The sequence below is a fragment of the Astyanax mexicanus genome, chromosome 2 (assembly GCF_023375975.1).
Source record: "Astyanax mexicanus isolate ESR-SI-001 chromosome 2, AstMex3_surface, whole genome shotgun sequence".
In the NCBI taxonomy this organism is placed as follows: Eukaryota; Metazoa; Chordata; class Actinopteri; order Characiformes; family Acestrorhamphidae; genus Astyanax; species Astyanax mexicanus.
This window is the reverse complement of record NC_064409.1, coordinates 6,547,043-6,567,141: the sequence shown is the minus strand read 5'-3', so window position 1 is coordinate 6,567,141 and position 20,099 is coordinate 6,547,043. Positions and strand designations below refer to the sequence as shown.

Here is a 20,099-nt window from a genome sequence, read left to right as displayed (position 1 = left end):
TGAGATGAACGAGGGAGTGCTTGGAGGAGGGGCAGGACGAGCGCTCCCACAATTCACAGCACTTCTGCTGATTGATTCACTAAAGAGAGGAGAGAGAGAGAGAGAGAGAGAGAGAGAGAGAGAGAGAGCTCTTCCCAATGGCTGTGTGTTTGTTAGTGTGCACACACTATGTGAGTGTGTGTGTGTCTGTGTGTGTGTGTTTGCACTATATACTCTTGGGATTTAGATACAGCACTAGAAGACAAGACAAGCATTTACTAAAATACCGTACAGCCCTCCCTCTCCTGTTCTCACTGCCCTTCCTTCACCTTCAGACCCTCACAGATGAGAATCGTGATGAAGTTCGATCCAATTTGCACAACCAATTCTTCCCAATCAAGCGTTTTAATGCATTGATGAAGCCATTAGGCATTCAGGAACAATGGTTGAGCTTTCACCTGCATGCTTAAAAATAAAACATGCGGCAAATTGTCTTTTTGTGATGCCACAGACCGATCTCCATGTGTTTTTTACTAAGGTTTATGCTTGTGGGGCTCCTAGTGATCCAGGGGACTAAGGTGATCAGCAGATTGCAAGTTCGAATCCATGTCATGCAGCTTGCCACCAGCTGCTGGAGCCCCAAGAGAGCACAATTGGCCTTGCTCTCTCCACTCACACCAATCCAAAGGGTGATGTCGATCAGAACAAGGCTGCATCTGTGAGCTGATGTATCAGAACCGAGTCGCTGCGCTTTCCTCCAAACACTGCGCGCTGTGATGCTACTCTGTAATGCTGCATCAGCAGCAGTTTAAAAAGAGGCGGAGTCTGGCTTCACATGTGTTGGAGAGGAGAAGGCATTTGCTAGTCTTTACCCTCCTAGTGTTGAGGCATCAATTGGCCAGATAAATTGGGAGAAAATCGGGAGAAAATTGGATGTAATGTAAGTAAATAAATAATAAAAAAAAAAAGATTCAAGATTGTATAGACAAGCTTTAAAAAAAGGGTAAGAAACCTCTAAATTAGTAAAGATCCTTCACGTTACAATGACAAAATTGAAAGTAGTGCAGCATAATATGGCCATTATTTATTTATTAATTTCAGTGAATACGATATAAATTCAATAACAATACAATATCAATATTATAGCTACTGTCCTTGGTGTACATAATCATGCGTTCAGTGATGTGGTAAAAAAATATTGTATCATGATAATTAAAGATAATACACATTTTTCACCATGCTTGACACGCAGACAAAATTAATCATATGCAAATATTGTTTCATGCATAGTAAAGTGAGTTTGGTAACATTTTATTATAACTTTCATTAATATATTTTAACTAATGATCAGTAGATGTGAACAAAGCTCAAAGTTGAATTATTAACAAATGCTCACACATGACATGTATTTCTCAGCATGGATATTCATATTATAATTGTTAGCAAATGATTAGCTCATCAGAATTTGAACATTAATAAATCGCTAGTAAATACAAATTTTAAATTAGGCAAATGTTTATCAATTGCAGTTCATGTTGCCAATATGTTCATTTGTATTTACAAATGTGATAGCAACCTTTTAATTTCATAAAATGTGAAAAATAACAGTTATTAATCATTAGTTAATGGTATATTAATGAAAGTTATTACAAAGTGTTACCGTGATTTTTATTACATAGTCAAATTTAACAAGATTTTTTACACTCTCTAAAGCAAACTGTCAACACAACGGAAAAAAAAATTGATCACCATACGATGAAATATTAATATATAGCCCAGCTCTATTTAAAAGTTTATCATGTATCGCTAGAGAAGCATGTTGGGCCAAGGGTGAATGCTTTTTAAATCAATTTTACTTACTAAAAACTAAACTTGACTTAAAACCAAAATTCTAAAATCCCAAATCTTGCATTAATACACTAGAAACAAAAACACTGCAAATAAAAATGAACTAAAATAAATGCTCTACTGACCAACTCTACTCTCCATCACATAAACCATTTCCCTGCATTCCAGCTTAGCACTTTAGTAGCCTGCTGAACCTCAAGAAACCAAAGCGTAGAGACAATATTAACTAGAGAGAGTAAAGCAGCAGCAGCAGCAGCACTCGGGCACTTTCACGGTGGCAGAGTTCACAGCACTTTTTAAGCTGAGCAGCTGTGTAAGGAGTAACGAGCGTGAGCGGAGGACACACTCGTTAATATTGCAGCGGTGTGGAATTACAGCAGGGGAACATGAGACAGTCCAATCATTTAATATTAATCCTTCCCATCAGATTTGCTCCATCTAACTCACCACACAAAAAGACTTACAGCCCACAGCCATTACCCCCCCGGTCAATCACACGGCTGCGGGGGCGTGTGTTCTCCTCTTCAGGGCTGTGCTGAGCAGTGTGGACTTTTACATTTTTAAAAGGGTACAAGGCAGAAAGGGAATGTGTCTCACTGTCATAACAAGTGGTTTGACTGTAGCTCTGTAACATTCAGGCTAACATTAGCTTTTAGCCTTTCTATTTGTTTCAGAGTCATCGGTCCTCTGGATAACAGAATTGATGATGTTGGTGATTTGGTTGGTTTAGAGTTTGCTTTTAGCCTTTCAGTGCATACGTAGGCATTCACTTGGTAGGTATCTATCTGTATGGCAACTTGCTAAAGTTAAAAGCATTAGCTTTTAGCCTTTCTATTTGTTTTAGTCATCGGTACTCTGGATAACAGCATTGATGATAGTGATTTGGTTGCTTTAGAGTTAGCTTTTAGCCTTTCAGTGGATACATAAGCATTCACTTGCTAGGTATCTATCTGTATTGCAACTTGCTACAGTTAAAGGCATTAGCTTTTAGCCTTTCCAATAGCTTTGTTATTTTCATGCTAATTATCATATTTTTCGCACTATAAGGCACAATTAAAATCGTTAGTGCGCCTTTTAGTCCAGTGCACCTTTTGTATGAATTTTACCAGTCAGGTATTAAGGAGCAGTAAAGCCACTCCGCTGAAGTACAGAGTTATACAGGAGTTTCAGTTTAGTTCTCCAGCACAGAGGCTGGAGTAGCATAAGCATTAGCCGCTATCCACTATTTCCCCGTTTAGAGGCACTTATCATTGGCCTGGGCAATTATTGTCCGGCTAGCTCTGCTGGAGCAGCATTAGCATTACCCTCTAGCCGTGCTAAGCACTAGCTCTTTTGCAATTTAGAGGTGAGTATTATCGGCCTGTAGCTTGCACGTTTACAGTGTTAAAACAAGTTATATAGGACGAACCGTCCTATTTGTGCCCTGGCTTACCGGCACACTCAGGGTTCCTCAGTTTATCACTGTCGGGCCGTATTAGCCCCACTAATGCTAATGCTTCAGCCTTAGTGCTGGAGAAAATCAGGAATCTAAGCTTACTGTAAATAAACAGAAACACATTACTCACCCAAATAAACATTTTAAAGGGGAGGAATCTGTGTAGATCAACATTCAGCGCTCGTTTGACGTTAAGAGGAAGTCTTTTTTTATTACAGTTTTGTTTACCTAGCTTAGCTTTACTTAGTATCTACCACCATAGTTAACATAGTTATCTACCACCCAGCGGCGAGATCTGCTGAATTAGAAGTTCCTTATAGTGTGTCTTAAAATGCGCCTTATAATCCAGTGTGCCTTATGTATGAAAATAAACCAGAAAATAGATGTTTTTTTGATAGTGTGCCTTATAATACAGTGCGCCTTATATTCTGAAACATATGGTAAATTCAGTTCATGATCAGCGCTTGCTGGCAGCAGATTTCAGATATAGCCAGGTATAACTTGGTTTTTAATGGTTAAGGTAGCTGAAAAACTAGCCATTCAGATAAATATATGTCTATATGTTCAGTGCAGACAGTAAAACGCTTACATGGAAGATGAGAAATGACTGTGCATTGATTCCTGTGGTCATCTAGATCTTCTAAAACCACAATTGCGCAGTTACATTCATAATTAGCATTCTGTGGTCTTATGCATTTTGCATGCACTGATAAGTACATCCGTCTGGAGCGAGTGACTGTGCTGCTCTCAGGGTTTTGAAAGGATATTGATGGTCTGGGTGTACTCTGGTGAGATAGGGAGACTCACAGCAATACTGCAGATTTTGTCTGCAATAAATATCCTGGCAGAGCTGATGAGCATTTGGATCCATAAATTTAGCAAAAGGCAAAATCTATTGACGGACGCTTCAGTGCTACTCAGATGTAGCTCTGCATTTATTAGTGTATTTTTTTCAAAGCAATGCCTCACTCAGCTCCAAAATAAAACCATATTTTATCACAAAATACAAAAAATAACTAGTTACTCAGTAAAACACTAATATCAAAATCTCTGTATTATTTATACTTATCATTTAACAGCGGTTTGATGAACCAGTGCTTAATGATATTAAATCAGGTTAGCTGGTGATTGAATTGAGGCCAGGGGTGACCAGGAAAAATCTGAAAATAAACCTAGGTATTTGTGACTGTTCTCCAGTGAGCACCAAGACACCCAAGATTTCAGAAATTTAACAAGGTATACACAACAGCAACCACTATAAATCAACAGCCTGGCCTTCAGAGTAAGTGAGCACTTAAGCCAGAGGGAGAGAACAGGCAATTAATTAAAGTGGTTATCAAAGTGGTTAACAAATCATGGATGCCTCTGGATTGGCTGGAACGGCTACAAATTAACACCAGAATAAAGCAAGCACAGATGTGGTAATTCAGTGTACATACAGCTCTGGAAAAAAGAGATTAAATTTATGAATAAATTTAAAATAAAATTATGAGTTTCTTTGATTTGAAGGCATAAAGTTATCCAAAAGCAGTGTGTAAGACTGTTGGAGGAGAATATGATGCCAAGATGCATGAAAACTGTGATTAAAACCAGGGTTATTGCATCAAATACTGATTTCTGAACTCTTAAAACTTTATATATATATGAACTTGTTTTCTTTGCATTATTTGAGGTCTGAAAGCTCTGCATCTTTTTTTGTTATTTCAGCCATTTCTCAGTTTCTGCAAATAAATGCTCTAAATGACAATATTTTTATATGGAATTTGGGAGAAATTTTGTTCGTAGTTTGTAGAATAAAACAACAATGTTCATTTTACTCAAATCTTATCTAATCTTACTACAAATTTATTTCAACATTACTATTCTAATCATACATTCTTTTCAGCAGTGCTTTTCTAATTAAAAAGTATTTCAGGAGTGCTATTTTAGTCATACCTGTACCTGTACCTGAGCTAATCAAATAACATTTGAGTGAAATGTACACAGAGGGAGGTACTCAGTCTATTGAAAAACAAATGAATGATAAGGTTAATTTAATGCAGCTGATGATAACTACCCTAACCCTGTAGAGCTTGCACCAAGAGTGATAAGTGATATATGTGGAATGCTTTAATTTCTATTATTTAATGTGAGTAGTAAAAATGAACTTAAACCTGCCCTTTTTGACTCTATTCCTCAGCTCTTTTCCACACTCCCTGACTCTGGGGGAAGTGGAAGTGAGTGCGAGTCTGCTGCCACTAATAAAAAGTGCTAAGGCTAAAGAAAACACTGCAATAAGACTTAATAATAAGTTAATTATTTTCAGGTGCCAAATATTTGATGCATTCTTAATGTCTCTTCTCTGATTTGCTGCCAAAACCCCTTTCAAAATAAAAGTTATGTTTTTTTCCCTCCCCCTGCAGATTCATTTTTTGGGTTGGACAAATGCAGCTGTTTCCAATTTCACACCATCCACCATGCCATTCTGTTCCTACGCCAATAGCGCACGCTGTGTGCCAGTAAGAATGCATGATGGCGTGTTTGTTACTACAGTAGCCACAGACTGGTCTTTGTGTTTGTGAGTGTAAACAGACTGAAATATAAATAGAAATACAAATAAGAGTGTTTGCAAGCAGAGAGAAGCTGCTGGAACACAATAGTTTGCTGCATCTCGAGCAACAATTTCTTGTTACAGAACTCCCATCCAATCAACACGTCACACTTTACTGAACCTCACACTCTCTCTCTCTCGGACCTGAGCTCGCCTGCAGACGGGTCACATGTTACGTATCTGAGGGTGAAATGGAAGTAAATGATTCAGAGAGAGAGAAGGAGAGAATAAGAGAGAATAAGAGAGAAAATAAGAGAGAGAGAGAGAGAGAGAGATAATGGCTGGAGCTGAGGGAGTGCACTGAAGGAGTGAGGTGCTTGTTTGTTTCGCCTGATTGACTGTCTTTGTTTGCCAATTATGGGCGCGGCGGCGGAGAGCAGGCGAGGCGTAATTGGGAGATTGCTTTGTGCATTCTCTATCAGTGAGCTGTCTGCTGATCTTTGGCCGCCTCATTTGTTGTGGTAATTTGCCTGCTACCAACCAATCAACCCAGAGAACATCAAAGCTCCTAATGAGACTTGCTTTAAGGACAGCGCAGACATTTTTGGTAGAAATTGCCTCATTACCTGCTTGTTTTGACTACTGTACGTGTTATTAGTCTTCTTAAAGTAGCGAAGATAATACTGTGTGCAAAAAAATAAGTAAAACAACAGGCTACAGCTAATGAATTCCCACAGGAAACATGAACATGGCATGTTCGGCATATATTAGATCAGGGGTGTCCAAACTTTTTTTGTTGGGGGCCAGAAGGAGAAATATATTTGAAGTCACGGGCCACAATCTGTAATAAAACAAATAATGAAATATACCACTTTAAATAATACTTTTTTCCTGATTATTTCATTTACACATCATTTTACTTGACTTACTCTCTTTATCTTTGACAGTGTTGTGTAAACTAAGATTTTTCAAATTGATGTTTCATTTCATGATGTCTCTTAATATAAAACTCCTTAATTACGGCATCTTTTAGACTCTGTTTTTCTGCGCTAGAAATGCGCACCCTCTCCGCTTTTAGACTCTTTGGCCCGATTTTCAGCGCTAGAAATGCGCACTCTCTCTGCTTTTAGACTCTTTGGCCCGATTTTCAGCGCTAGAAATGCGCACTCTCTCTGCTTTTAGACTCTTTGGCCCGTTTTTCTGCGCTAGAAATGCGCACCCTCTCCGCTTTTAGACTCTTTGGCCCGTTTCTGACACCTAGCGTTCAAACTTTGAATCTCACATTATAAAAACCTGCTTAACAGCGGGCCAACTTTCATTCTATTTCTAAAATACCTCGCGGGCCGCTCCAAAAAAGGAAATGGGTCGTAGTTTGGACACCCCTGTATTAGAGCTTTATTTTTATTTCAAGAGTCTGTGTAATTCAGTGTCAGCCATATTTGTGTTAAATTTCTGTATAATTACTCGGTGGTGTTAGTTCACATGCTTCTTTCATAGTTATTGCTATCCTTAGCGACAGTTGGTCACAACAAGCTATGAGCATGCTGGTCAGTGTTCAACCTCACTAACAAGATAACACCTCATAATATATAGAGGTGTGAAAGTTCCCAAGCCATCCCCTGAAATAACACTTCATTGTGAATTTACTGTATTACAGCTCTGGAAATAAAAATAAGACAACTTAAAAATTATGACTTTCTTTGATTTTATCAAATTGAAAACATCTGGAATGTAATCAAGAGGAAGATGGATGATCACAAGCCATCAAACCACCAAACTGAACTGCTTGAACTATTTTTGCACCACGAGTAAAGCAGCATAAAGTTATCCAAAAGCAGTGTGTAAGACTGGTGGAGGAGAACATGATGCCATTCCACAAAATATTGATTTCTGAACTTCTGAAAACTTTATGAATAAGAACTTCTTTTCTTTGCATTATTTGGGGTCTGAAAGCTCTGCATCTTTTTGTTATTTCAGTTTTTTCTCATTTTCTGCAAATAAATGCTCTAAATGACAATATTTTTATTTGGAATTTGAGAGAAATGTTGTCTGTAGTTTATGGAATAAAAAAAATGTTCATTTTACTCAAACATGTACCTTTAAATAGCTAAATCAAAGAAACTGATTCAGAAAAAAGTGGTTTCTTTAATTTTTCCAGAGCTGTATACTGCTGTGCCATGACTTTTGGCATGCCAGTGTAGTTATTTCTAGTGGTAGCAGTCAATTAAAAGTGGGGGGAAAACTGATAACTTGTCATCAAAACCCCATTGCCCCTAGTATGATGCATTAGTATATGTTCTCTGTTAAAATGTGAACTCATAATTAATTAGAAAATTATATTAAATATATTAAAAATATATATTTTGAAACATATTTACTCTTTTCACATGCTTTATTAGTTTTATAGAGTTTAAAAAAGGCATTTTGTACTATGTACATGTTCTGCTCAGTGTGTTATTGTTCAGTTTCATGGTATTTCTTTTGACTGGACTTCACTTATTTGAAGCCAGAGTGCTCGACTCACAGTCGATTTAGTCTGTAGATCAATCAATTACTGATATAACTGATAGAGACAGCGCCAAGACGTTTTCCAAAACAAAGCGATCCGGGAACAAACCGATTTGTTTTGGTTCGGCAATAAAAGAACACCCCCCCCGCCCGACTGAAGGGCCCAGAGTGTAACCAATCTGATTGTTTTCTTTTGACACAGTGAACATTCAGACCCTCAAAAAATAAACTCTCTCATTGTTTTTAACGTTAAACTCCCCCACTTTCACCTTTTCTTCCCCTTTCTCTCTCTCCCTCACTCTATCCCCCTCTCTCTCTTTATCTCTCTCTCTCTCACTCCGGCTTAGTGTCCGGCGTTCAGTTTGATGGAGAGCGGGTGGTAATTCATAGCTTCTCGCAGGCAGGAGTCGGATTGAAAGCATATGGCCCATCACTCTGCTAAGCCTCTCTGAGGAATTCTTCATAAACATTCCAGTCCAGTCCAGTTCATTCCACACAGACAAAGAGGATAATGTATGTGCAGTGGCACTCCTGCAATCTATTACCTGGTGAAAATAGCTTATTTTATCAATGCATTGATTAATCTAAACCATTCATATTCACCCAAAAAATGATACAATACATTCGTTTCCTGCCATGAAAAATTGTGAAATATTTTTTGTTTTATATTTTGAGTCATAGTCTGACAATATGTTTATGTAATTATATAAGGTTTATCCACATTTTTTGGCAAGATGATGATTTTAGCTTTTATATCTGAATGTATTCAACAACAAAAAAAAAAAAAAAAAAAAAAAAAAAAAAAAGTTTACTTTCTCTGGATTAAGCAGACTCCTCTCTGGCATTACTAAGTTCCTTCTCGTGCTGATAGGAGGCAACAGGAGGGAGTTCCTGCTAATTTCAATTACATTAATTCCCCAGCATAGTTTTTTTATCCCCTGTTTCCCTATTTTCTGCGTATGGAAATATTGTTATTGTAATATTAGTCATCATAAAAAAGTCTCTAATTGGCTTCCTCTTATAAACTAAATGTCTTTTCACACAAACAAGTCTAGAAACTCCATAACTCTCATGCTTCAGACAAGATGATCTGTTATGCTGATGCCTCGATGCTCATTTGTTTAGCCTGCGTTCATGACAACAGAACTCTGATTGGTCAGCCTCGATTTAACACATTCATACAGTGCAGGACATTTGTGCATTTCCTTTCTCAAAACTTAGTGGTTGTTTAGCTAGTAGCCTGGCTGCTGGGTCAGATCAGTGCATGGTGATGTTGTGATGTACTCCTTGCTGGAGGACTGGTAGAAAGGGTGGGGTGTAGCATCACCGTGGCAACAGATTTTGGCTCAGTCCGACCACAAGTCATATAGTGCAATGAATATTTAAGCACAGGCCAAAGGTTTGGGCACACCTTCTCTTTTTTAATGCCTTTTCTTTATTTTCATGACTATTTACCTTGTAGATTCTCACTGAAGCATCAAAACTATGAATGAACATGTGGAGTTTTATGTACTTAATAAAAAATGAGCTGAACCTCCACAGTCACCGGACCTGAACCCAATCCAGATTTGAGGTTTGGGGTGAGCTGGAGCACAGAGTGAAGAAGACAAAGGGGCAACAAGTGCTAATAAACACCTCTGGGAACTCCTTCCTTCAAGACTGTTGGAAAACTTTTCATTTCAGGTGGCCACCTCTTGAAGAAGCTCATTGAGAGAATGATGCCGAGAGTGTGCAAAGCAGTAATCAGAGCAAAGGGTGGCTATTTTGAAGAAACTAGAATATAAAACATGTTTTTAGTTATTTCACCTTTTTTTGTTAAGTACATAAAACTCCACATGTGTTTATTCATAGTTTTGATGCTTCAGTGAGAATCTACAATGTAAATAGTCATGAAAATAAAAAAACGCATTGAAAAAGAGAAGGTGTGTCCAAACTTTTGGCTGCACATAAACAGGCAAAGAGCCACAGGTTGCCCACCCCTGGTATAAATAGAGCAGCTCTGCACTTTCAGTACAAAGAAGCATCATGTCATGGCATTACGTAGCATGGGCACCACAGGGGGTGCAAGTACTGTTTAACATATATTATGGCACATATAACACATAACTACCGCAGTGCCGGTTCTGTTCAGGCAAAATATCCTCAAATATTCCAGTTGGCTGTGATGAATGGATTTGTCGGAAGCCTCTGACTCAGCAAGAGAGCAGAGGATGCAGGAAGCATTAGCAGGGCACCTGCTGATGAGCATGAACACCCACCTGCTTCACTCTTTGAGCAGAGCAGCCCCTTGCCAGGTCATCCCATTTATGCCAGTTCATGCCATTTATGTGCATGCACCATATTTTTTGCACTATAAGGCACACCGGATTATAAGGCACATTTTATGCGACACTAGAAACTAGTAACTAGTAGTAGGAACAGGGGTGTCGCCATGTTTTTCTTTAAAAAAAACAACAAATATTTCTTAAAAAAAAAAATAATAATAATAAAAAAAGACCAGTCAAATGAGCTCTGGATGTTAATCTACGCAAACTTCTCGCTGCTAAAATGCAGCGTTATACAGGAGTTTCAGTTTAGTTCTCCAGCAGTACTAGCATTAGTTGCTAATTGTGCTAAGCGCTAGCTCTTTGACCATTCAATGGTATTATTGGAGTATTATCGGCCTATAGCCTGCTCTCAACCCCGACTAGCACTGCTGGAGCAGCATTAGCATTAGCCACCTCTAACCACAGCACTAGCTCTTTTGCTGTTCAGAGTTGAGTATCATCAGCCTGTAGCCTGCTGCTAACCCTGACTAGCACTGCTGGAGCAGCATTAGCATTAGCCACCTCTAAGCACAGCACTAGCTCTTCTGCTGTTCAGAGGCGAGTATATCGTTCTGTAGCCTGCATGTTTATTAGCAGGGTAAGAGCACAGTTTTGCTCAGAATATTGCAATGCACACAACATTATGGGGGACATACCAGAGTTAAAAAGAGGACAAATTGTTGGTGCACGTCTTGCTGGCGCATCTGTGACCAAGACAGCAAGTCTTTGTGATGCATCAAGAGCCACGGTATCCAGGGTAATGTCAGCATAACACCAAGAAGGACCAACCACATCCAACAGGATTAACTGTGGACGCTGTAAGAGGAAGCTTTCTGAAAGGGATGTTTGGGTGCTTGCCCGGATTGTATCCAAAAAACATAAATCACGGAAGAATTCAATGTGCAATGAGTATTATCGGCCTGTAGCCTGCTGCTAACCCCGACTAGCACTGCTGGAGCAGCATTAGCATTAGCCGGTACCCACAGCGCTAGCTCTTCTGCTGTTCAGAGGCGAGTATATCGGCCTGTAGCCTGCATGTTTTCTATGTTAAACCAAGCTACGTGGGACAACCCGCTAGCTAATATCGCACTCACACTCAGGGTTCCTCAGTGTAGCACTGGTGGGTGGCATTAGCAGCTAACCGCTAGCTAATGGTAATGCTCCAGCTTAAGTGTAAGTTTGTGAATGTAAGCTTACTGTATAGAAACTGCTACTTACAATCTGACTGGTAGAATTCATACATAAGATACACTGATGATTTTGGGGGAAAATTTAAGGATTTTAAGTGCACCTTATATTGCAAAAAATACAGTAGGCTTATACAACAAACACACACAAACACACGTTCAGAATATACTTACGAGAAGAGGGGCTTGCGACAGAGCACCAGACTGTCGTACAGGACACACACTCCAAAGACAGTGATGCCCGTCTCTTTAACCAGCATGGCACAGGTACCGAGGAACAGGGAGAGTGCTAGAAATCGTGGAGACACTGTCGAGGGGAACGAGTCCACCATGCTGCACTCTGACACACTCCTGTGAAGAAGGAACACACACACACACAGACATTAACTCACTTTGAGAATATAGCTGCTGGGTATATTTATGTCAAGCACTGGGTGCATAATATTTATACCATTTGTCATAAAATGTCTGGAAAAGTTGGCGAGGTCAAACCCAGAGTGCATGTGAGATGTGGGTGGAAAGTAGAGCGGATAAGAAGACAGAACATTCTTACCTAATATAGGAGAGAAAGGCCAGGAGGAACAACATACTGGCCAGGACATCTGCTCTCCCTACGATGCCAGACACCTGTAGCAAACACAGACACAAATACATCTAAGAGAAAAAAAGACATTTCTTCTTCTACTTGTAAGAGTGAAAAGGGAGGTCTTTAGTTTTGTCCAATTCTGCCAATTATACAGGTAGAAATGGCGATACAACATGTATATAATACAGGGGTTGGACAATGGACCTGAAACGTTTGTCATTTTAGTGTAGGAGGTTAAATTCATGGTTAAATTGGAGCAGCCTGGAGTGGCCAATCTTCATTAATTGCACATTATTGCACCAGTAAGAGCTGTAAGAGTGTGAAGGTTCAATTAGCAGGGTAAGAGCACAGTTCTGCTCAAAATATTGCAATGCACACAACATTATTGGTGACATACCAGAGTTCAAAAGAGGACAAATTGTTGGTTCAAGTCTTGCTGGCGCATCTGTGACCAAGACAGCAAGTCTTTGTGATGTATCAAGAGCCACAGTATCCAGGGTAACGTCAGCATACCACCAAGAAGGACCAACCACATCCAACAGGATTAACTGTGGATGTGTAAGAGGAAGCTGTCTGAAAGGGAGGTTCGGGTGCTAACGCGGATTGTATTCAAAAAACATAAAACCACGGCTGATCAAATCACGGCAGAATTCAATGTGCACCTCAACTCTCCTGTTTCCACCAGAACTGTCTATCAGGACAATAAATGATTGTGTCTATTGTCTAAAACCAGGTGTTTCAGTTTCATTGACCAACCTGTATATTTTGTAATGTGTTGTGACTAGGGTTGCAGCGGTAACCGGTTTCACGGTATACCGTGGTATTAAAATGCACGGTTATCATACCGTGTGTGTTTGCTTATTACCGGTAAAACGCAAGCCAGCGGAGAAACTCACCTGCGCATGCGCAACTCTGCTCCGCTTCAGCTGCTCAGCACACAGCGGTGAGAACAGCAGAAAGTGCATCAGACTAAACAAATCTCCGTCCGCCTAAAAAAAGGCTAAACTAAAATCAGCAGTGTGGGACTATTTCAGAGACCCGCCGAACGCACACAAAGTATGTGTTTAGTTTATAATTTTAATCTGAACATAAATAAAACCTCTTTGTAGTCGTGCACAACCCATGCGATAAGCGTTATCCGAAATTTGGGCACGCAGGTACAGGCGTGAAGTGCGTGCTACGATGGATTCACGTGTCCGTGTAAAGGTGCTCGCCGGACTGGATGTGAAAGACGCCATTCATTTACATGCGTTCATTTTTAAATTCTGACGTGCCTGTTTTTCATATGTTAAAACCAGACTCGGTGTGAAAGCCTTAAAATAGAAATCTCTATTGTGAGGATCATGTCAGAAATAAATCCCCTCTTTCTGCAGTATCTGGTTATATACCAACTCGGCAGTAAAACGGACGTTTACAACAGTTGTTGATCAGACACTGACCCAGGCTCAGTTTATCAGATATTAAATCATTTAAACTTAAATAATTGTACTGAATAGTTTAAACACAGGATCTTTACTTCTTAGAGGACGTGTAATGTGTGACACGTGCGTGTGTGTGTGTATGTATATATATTTTTTTTTTATTTTTATTATTTTATATACACCCTTAATGCCCTTAAGAGTAGTGGAAAAACCTGGTTTCCTTCACCTAATGGTGTACAGCTTATTTTTTTAAGGAGACATTATCTATATTATTGTTCCAGGTTTCTACAATAAATAGTTAATTGAACAAAAAACCTTTGTTGTAATTTCTTTAAGGGTCAGTTTAATAATATATGTAACAAACTGTGATACCGTGATAACCGTGATACCGCGGTATTTTCTGAGACGGTTATCATACCGTGAAAATCTCATACCGTTGCAACCCTAGTTGTGACTCTGTAAAAAAGCACATCCTGCAAACAGTTATTGAAATATTGACTCTGATCCAGCTCCAGATTGTTGGGTTTGATTGTGTGGGGTGTGCTTGTATACAGCAGTGCATGCTGTACAAAACTGCCCATTTTTCTACTGTACTTCTACTCTACAATCAATACAAGCTATTTCTGATGCGCTGCCTTGTCTTAGGTCAGCCTCCCAAGAGCAAATTCACAGTGGTTTTGACCTGCACTCGTTTTTTTCTATGTCATTTTCATCCATCATTACTACAATTAACTCCAATATATTGTATTGGTACAGTATTGTTAGTTACACTGCCTGGCTTCACCTGGATTTAAGTGAGTAAATGATGTGGGGTTGGTTGATGCTGCAGTGGGTCTGCAGGTTTAGGTTCAGCAACAGTATGTGCTGAAAAAATGAGGTCAGCTGACTACCTGAATATACTGAATATAGACCAGGTTATTCCATCAATGTACTCAAAGATGAGTCAGGATTCATGAGGCTGGAAGTGTGAAAGAGTTCAGAGTTCAGGGAGCATGAGATCATCCTTTTCACACATGGATTGAGAGAGAGTTCACCACAGAGTCCAGATCTTAACCTCATTGAGAATCTTTGGGATGTGCTGGATGGAGAAGAGCTGCTTTGTGCAGAGGTCAGACTCTACCATCATCAATGCTGCTGCAAGATCTTGGTGAAAAATTAATCCAGCAACACTGGATTGAAATAAATCTTGTTACATTGCAGCCATGTAACCAAACCCAAAACCTCAGGTCCCTGGGGCTGAGCAACACATACACTACCTGCTGCACCACCGTGCCGCCTATTAAAATCAGAACCTCTAAAGGAAATAACAATACTGCTCATGCATTCAATAATGCTGATCATGTTTATTTAGTACAGTTCTTTTAGAGAAAGGTCTCGTCACATTTCATCATTCTTCTCTGAGCTCATTCTTCTCTAAACAATCTGCTTTCCCTCCGGATATAGAACCATGTGCTGAGGAGGCTGGAGAGTCAAAACATCAGAAGGACGGATGGAAACACAGCAGTAAAAGATCAGTCATAAATCTGAGTGTTCACTGCTTCCTCCAGCCTAAACAGCCTGAGATAGAGGTCAAAGAGGAGAGAAGCAGGATGTGTATTCCTCTCCACAGTGAGCCTCGAGGATTACACTTAAAAAAGACATCTGATTGACATTCACGAGAGAGAGAGAGAGAAAGAAACAGAAAGAGACAAAGAAACAGAGTTTCAGAAACAGACATATAGCAACAGAAACAGACAGAAAAAGAAAGAGAACGAGTGAGAGAGAGAGAGACAGAAACAAAGAGTGACCGAAAGACAGAGACAGTCATAGATAAAGAGAGAGACAGACAGAAACAGAAAAAGAGAGAGACCGACAGAAACAGAGAGAAAGGAACAAAGCAAGAGAGACCGAAAGAGTGAGAGAATCAGAAAGAGACTAAGTGAAAGTGAGAGACAGAATAAGAGAGAGACAGACAAAAACAGACAGAGAGAGACAAACAGAGAGAAAGAGAGACAGACATAAACAGAGAGATTGATAGAAAAAGAAAGCAAATGAGAGACAAATAGAGAGCGAGAAAGAGACAGAAACAGAGAGAGAGACAGAGAGAGAGACAAAGAGAAACAGAGAGAGAGAGACAGACATATAGAAACAGAAACAAACAGAAAAAGAAAGAGAGCGAGTGAGAGAGAGTGACCAAAAGACAGAAACAGTCATAAACAAAGAGAGACAGACAGAAACAGAAAGAGAAAACAGAGCAAAAAAGACCGAAAGACAGACAGACAGACAGAAACAAAGAGAGAGACAGACAGAAACAGACAGAGAGAGACAAACAGAGTGAAAGAGAGAGAGAGACAGAAATAGGGAGACAGACATAAACAGAGAGATTGATAGAAAAAGAGAGCAAGTGGGAGACAAATAGAGAGTGAGAAAGAAAGACAGAAACAGAGAGAGAGAGAGAGAGAGAGAGAGAGAGAGAGAGAGAGAGAGAGAGTGAGAGAAAGAGACAAAGAAAGATAGACCGAAAGAGAGAGAGAGACAGATAGAAACAGAGAGAGGAAGCCTGAGAACAAGAGTAAGGGAGATTCATCGACTGGTTACTGTCCTCCACACATCCTTTCATCTTCCCTTTCCCCTTCTTTAGATTCCAATATGCAATATGTTCTTAAATTCTCTCTCTCTCTCTCTCTCTCTCTCTCTCTCTATCCTCCCTCTGCCCATATTTCACATCCTCATCTCTGCCACAGGGACAAGCATTTAAAAATGATCTGAAAATACACACACTCTCTCTCTCCACTCCCAACATCTGGGGGCTCTGAAGCCCATCCCCCCTGCAGGCTGCTGGATTCCACAACAGCTCATCTCTCTCTCACACACACACACACACACACACACAGCCCTGTGGAGAGAGACCTGCTGCATACCACTGCTTACACACTGCATGTAGCTATCACCCTGTTCAGCACCAACACCAGCGCATGACCTTAAAGCAATACTACACCAGGAGCCAGATCACACCACTCTTAAGCAGCATGAAGCGCACATATAGCATTATAACTGCGTAGATGGGTTTACTGTTCATCTAAACCTGAATGAATTAAGGCTCCAATATAACTTATACTGTACCCCATCAGATCACATAATCAGGAAAACCTGTACACCCATTAATAGCATGCAATAATTAGCTATTATTGGCAGCAGAGCGAAATCACAATAAAATCACACAGATAGAGGCTGGCAGCTTCAGCAGCTCACATGTAATACTGGTGTCAGATGTGCAGCTATGAGGATTTCTAGCACTACTGTTCCCTTAGGAAGTTTTTAGAATTTAATAAAATAAGGAAAAAAATATAGGAACATTTCAGTTTCTAAATCATTTTCTTTGATTTTGCTATTTATAGGTTTATGTTTGAGTAACATGAACATTGTTGTTTTATTCTATAAACTACGGACAACATTTCTCCCAAAATACACACGGAAATATTGTCATTAAGAGCATTTATTTGCAGAAAATGAAAAATGGCTGAAATAACGATGTAGATAAAGATTCAGAGCTTTTAGACCTCAAATAATGCAAAGAAAACAAGTTCATATTCATAAAGTTTTGAAAGTTCAGAAACCAGTTCAAATATATTTGGTTGAATAACCCTGGGTTTTAATCACAGTTTTCATGCATCTTGGCATCATGTTCTCCTCCACCAATCTTACACACTGCTTTTGGATAACTTTATACCTGCACTCCTGGTGCAAAAAATCAAGCAGCTTGGTTTGATGGCTTGTGATCATCCATCTTCCAGAGGTTTTCAAATTGGTAAAATCATAATTTTTTTCATAATTTTTAAGCTGTGACTTTTCTTTTCCCAGAGCTGTTTAAGGAATGCCATTGCTTTTTCTTTATTTCTCATTTATTGATTGATTGATTGTCTACCCTGGTTTTTATTTCTTGCGCCACTCAATCACAATGCAACCAGACATACCCTGACCACTTTTTATTATGAACTATAAAACATCTGCCCTTAAATAAATGTTCACACACCTTCCTGAATTGCTTCTGCGTCCTTGTAAGGTTTGACTTGCCGCTGCCCTTCAGCAACATATTTTTCCTGAGCAGAAGGCAATTACCGGCCCTTCCACAGGGCAGGTCGTTCTGATTCCTGGCAGCTCACCTCAGAATATAAAAGCCATTCAAAGTTAGAAGAAAGCCCATTCACGGAACAGCGGTGCTCCTCAGCGTGCCCGTCGGAGCCTGCAGGGAACGGGTCATGTCCAAAGTCATTAGCTTCTAAAGCACAACAGAAAACGCAGCCTCATCTGCGGTGTGGCGTGGTTTTGAAAGCACCCAGGTGAGTGCCTTACACAGCGTGTATTATACTATAAAAACTGATGAGTAGGAAGGGGATGATGAGTAAAAAGGGCACGAAAGAAACTAAAATAGCAAAACCAAAAAAAGAAAAAGCCTTCCTTATACATTTAATATCTAACCACCTTAATTAGATAGACAGGTAAATATATAGATAGATATATAGATAGATAGCTAGATAGATAGCTAGATAGATAGCTAGATAGCTAGATAGATAGATAGATAGATAGATAGAGCTATAAAAAACAAAAATAAAAGACAGCCTGTACCCAATTCTGTTTTACTTAATCTTATTTGTTCTTAACTTTTATTTTTTATTTTAGTTTTTTTTAGTTCTTTATTTCCTTTTTATTTCTTTCATTATTATTATTTTTTTATATAATTTTTCTTTTTTAACCTATTTTAAATTTTCTTCTTTTATTATTATTTTTATTATTATTGCTTTTATTTTTTTGATTATTTATTTATTTATTTTTATTGTATTATATAAAAGTTAGTTTTTGCTTAATTCTAACTCATTTTTGTTGTATTAATCTTATCTTCTTTTAATTTAAATTTCTTATCAATTAAACCAAGCTTTATTATAATTATTATGTTTTAATTTTTTTATTATAATTCTATTTTTTAACCTATTTTTATATTTTATTTACTGTTATTTAAAAATTTTGCTATTATTATTTTCTTTCTCATGTCATTCCCTGTTTCTGCTGTTTATGCTCAGCTACATTGAAAATAAGGCTTGATTGACTGATTATTTGACATTTCCTGGCAAAAAATAAATAAAAAAAAGTCACACACTGTAAGATTTGGTTGGACTGTCTTTAGCTTTTTATCTCTGTGACATTGTTTCAAAAAGCTTCTGCAATGTCTTAAGATTTATTTAAATCCAGTGTTACTGGATTATTTTTTCACCAAGATCTTGCAGCAGCATTGATGATGGTAGAGTCTGACCACTGCACAAAGCAGCTCTTCTCCATCCAGCACATCCCAAAGATTCTCAATGAGGTTAAGATCTGGACTCTGTGGTGAACTGTCTCTCAATCCATGTGTAAAAATGATGATCTCATGCTCCCTGAACCCTGAACTCTTTCACAATTCCAGACCCATGAATCCTGACATTGTTCATCTTGGAATATGTCTGTGTTCATCAGGGAAGAAATAATAAATTCATTGATGGAATAATCTGGTCTATATTCAGTATATTCAGGTAGTCAGCTGACCTCATTCTTTCAGCACATACTGTTGCTGAACCTAAACCTGCAGACCAACTGCAGCAACAATCAACCAACCAACCCCACATCATTTACTTATTTTTTTTCTTGTCCAGGCAGTGTATTATATTATTCATCAGTATAAAAAGCAGGACTCATGACTGTAGGAACACGTGGCTAAGAAGTATAATCACTTCTTTGTTTAGAGTTTATTAGATACTGATGCTCTGCTAAACGCTCTCAGTAAGTGTTATGAGATTTAAATTGGGCTGTGCTCTGTGAGAACCTTGATCAGTGTCGTACTCTATTCACTATAATTTAATTTTATTTGTGTGGAGCTCTTTACAGCACGTACCGCTGCAACTGAGCCTTAGTTACAAAGAGCGTGGCCTGTAGTCTAGTTATCAGAGATGAATGGGAGTTTATACTGTATATCTTATTGTGAGTAACAAAGTGTGAGGAGGCTTTGTTAGAATATACAGCATAATTTAGTCTGTAAGTCCAATTTAACAAGTAACTGTTATTTTAACCAGATCTTCCATATGTAATTTATCAGTAAATAAATACACAGCAGTGTTATCCAAATCTTATTTCTTTATTCCAGGGTTATTAAATTACAATAAATAGGGTTATTTAAGGCTACAAAGCTTGGTGTAGCCTACAAATGTTAGATTTCCATAGATACACCTAAAATCTTCAATAAATACACCCTAGGTTGAAAAAATTAAGAGACTACTATAGTTTCTGAATCA

The 20,099-nt window shown here is 38.7% G+C and overlaps 1 protein-coding gene across 1 annotated transcript in view; it reads right to left on the bottom strand.

The window, feature by feature from the left end:
* Positions 1 to 20,099, bottom strand: part of tmtc1 (transmembrane O-mannosyltransferase targeting cadherins 1) — an 80,133-nt gene that overhangs the window by 35,379 nt on the left and 24,655 nt on the right. Inside the window, exons 3-4 of the mRNA XM_022671832.2 lie at positions 12,347 to 12,420; positions 11,968 to 12,144 (exon numbers count right to left, since the gene is read on the bottom strand). Of these exons, the coding sequence (XP_022527553.1) occupies positions 11,968 to 12,144; positions 12,347 to 12,420 (251 nt within the window). The remainder of the gene's footprint in view (positions 1 to 11,967; positions 12,145 to 12,346; positions 12,421 to 20,099) is intronic.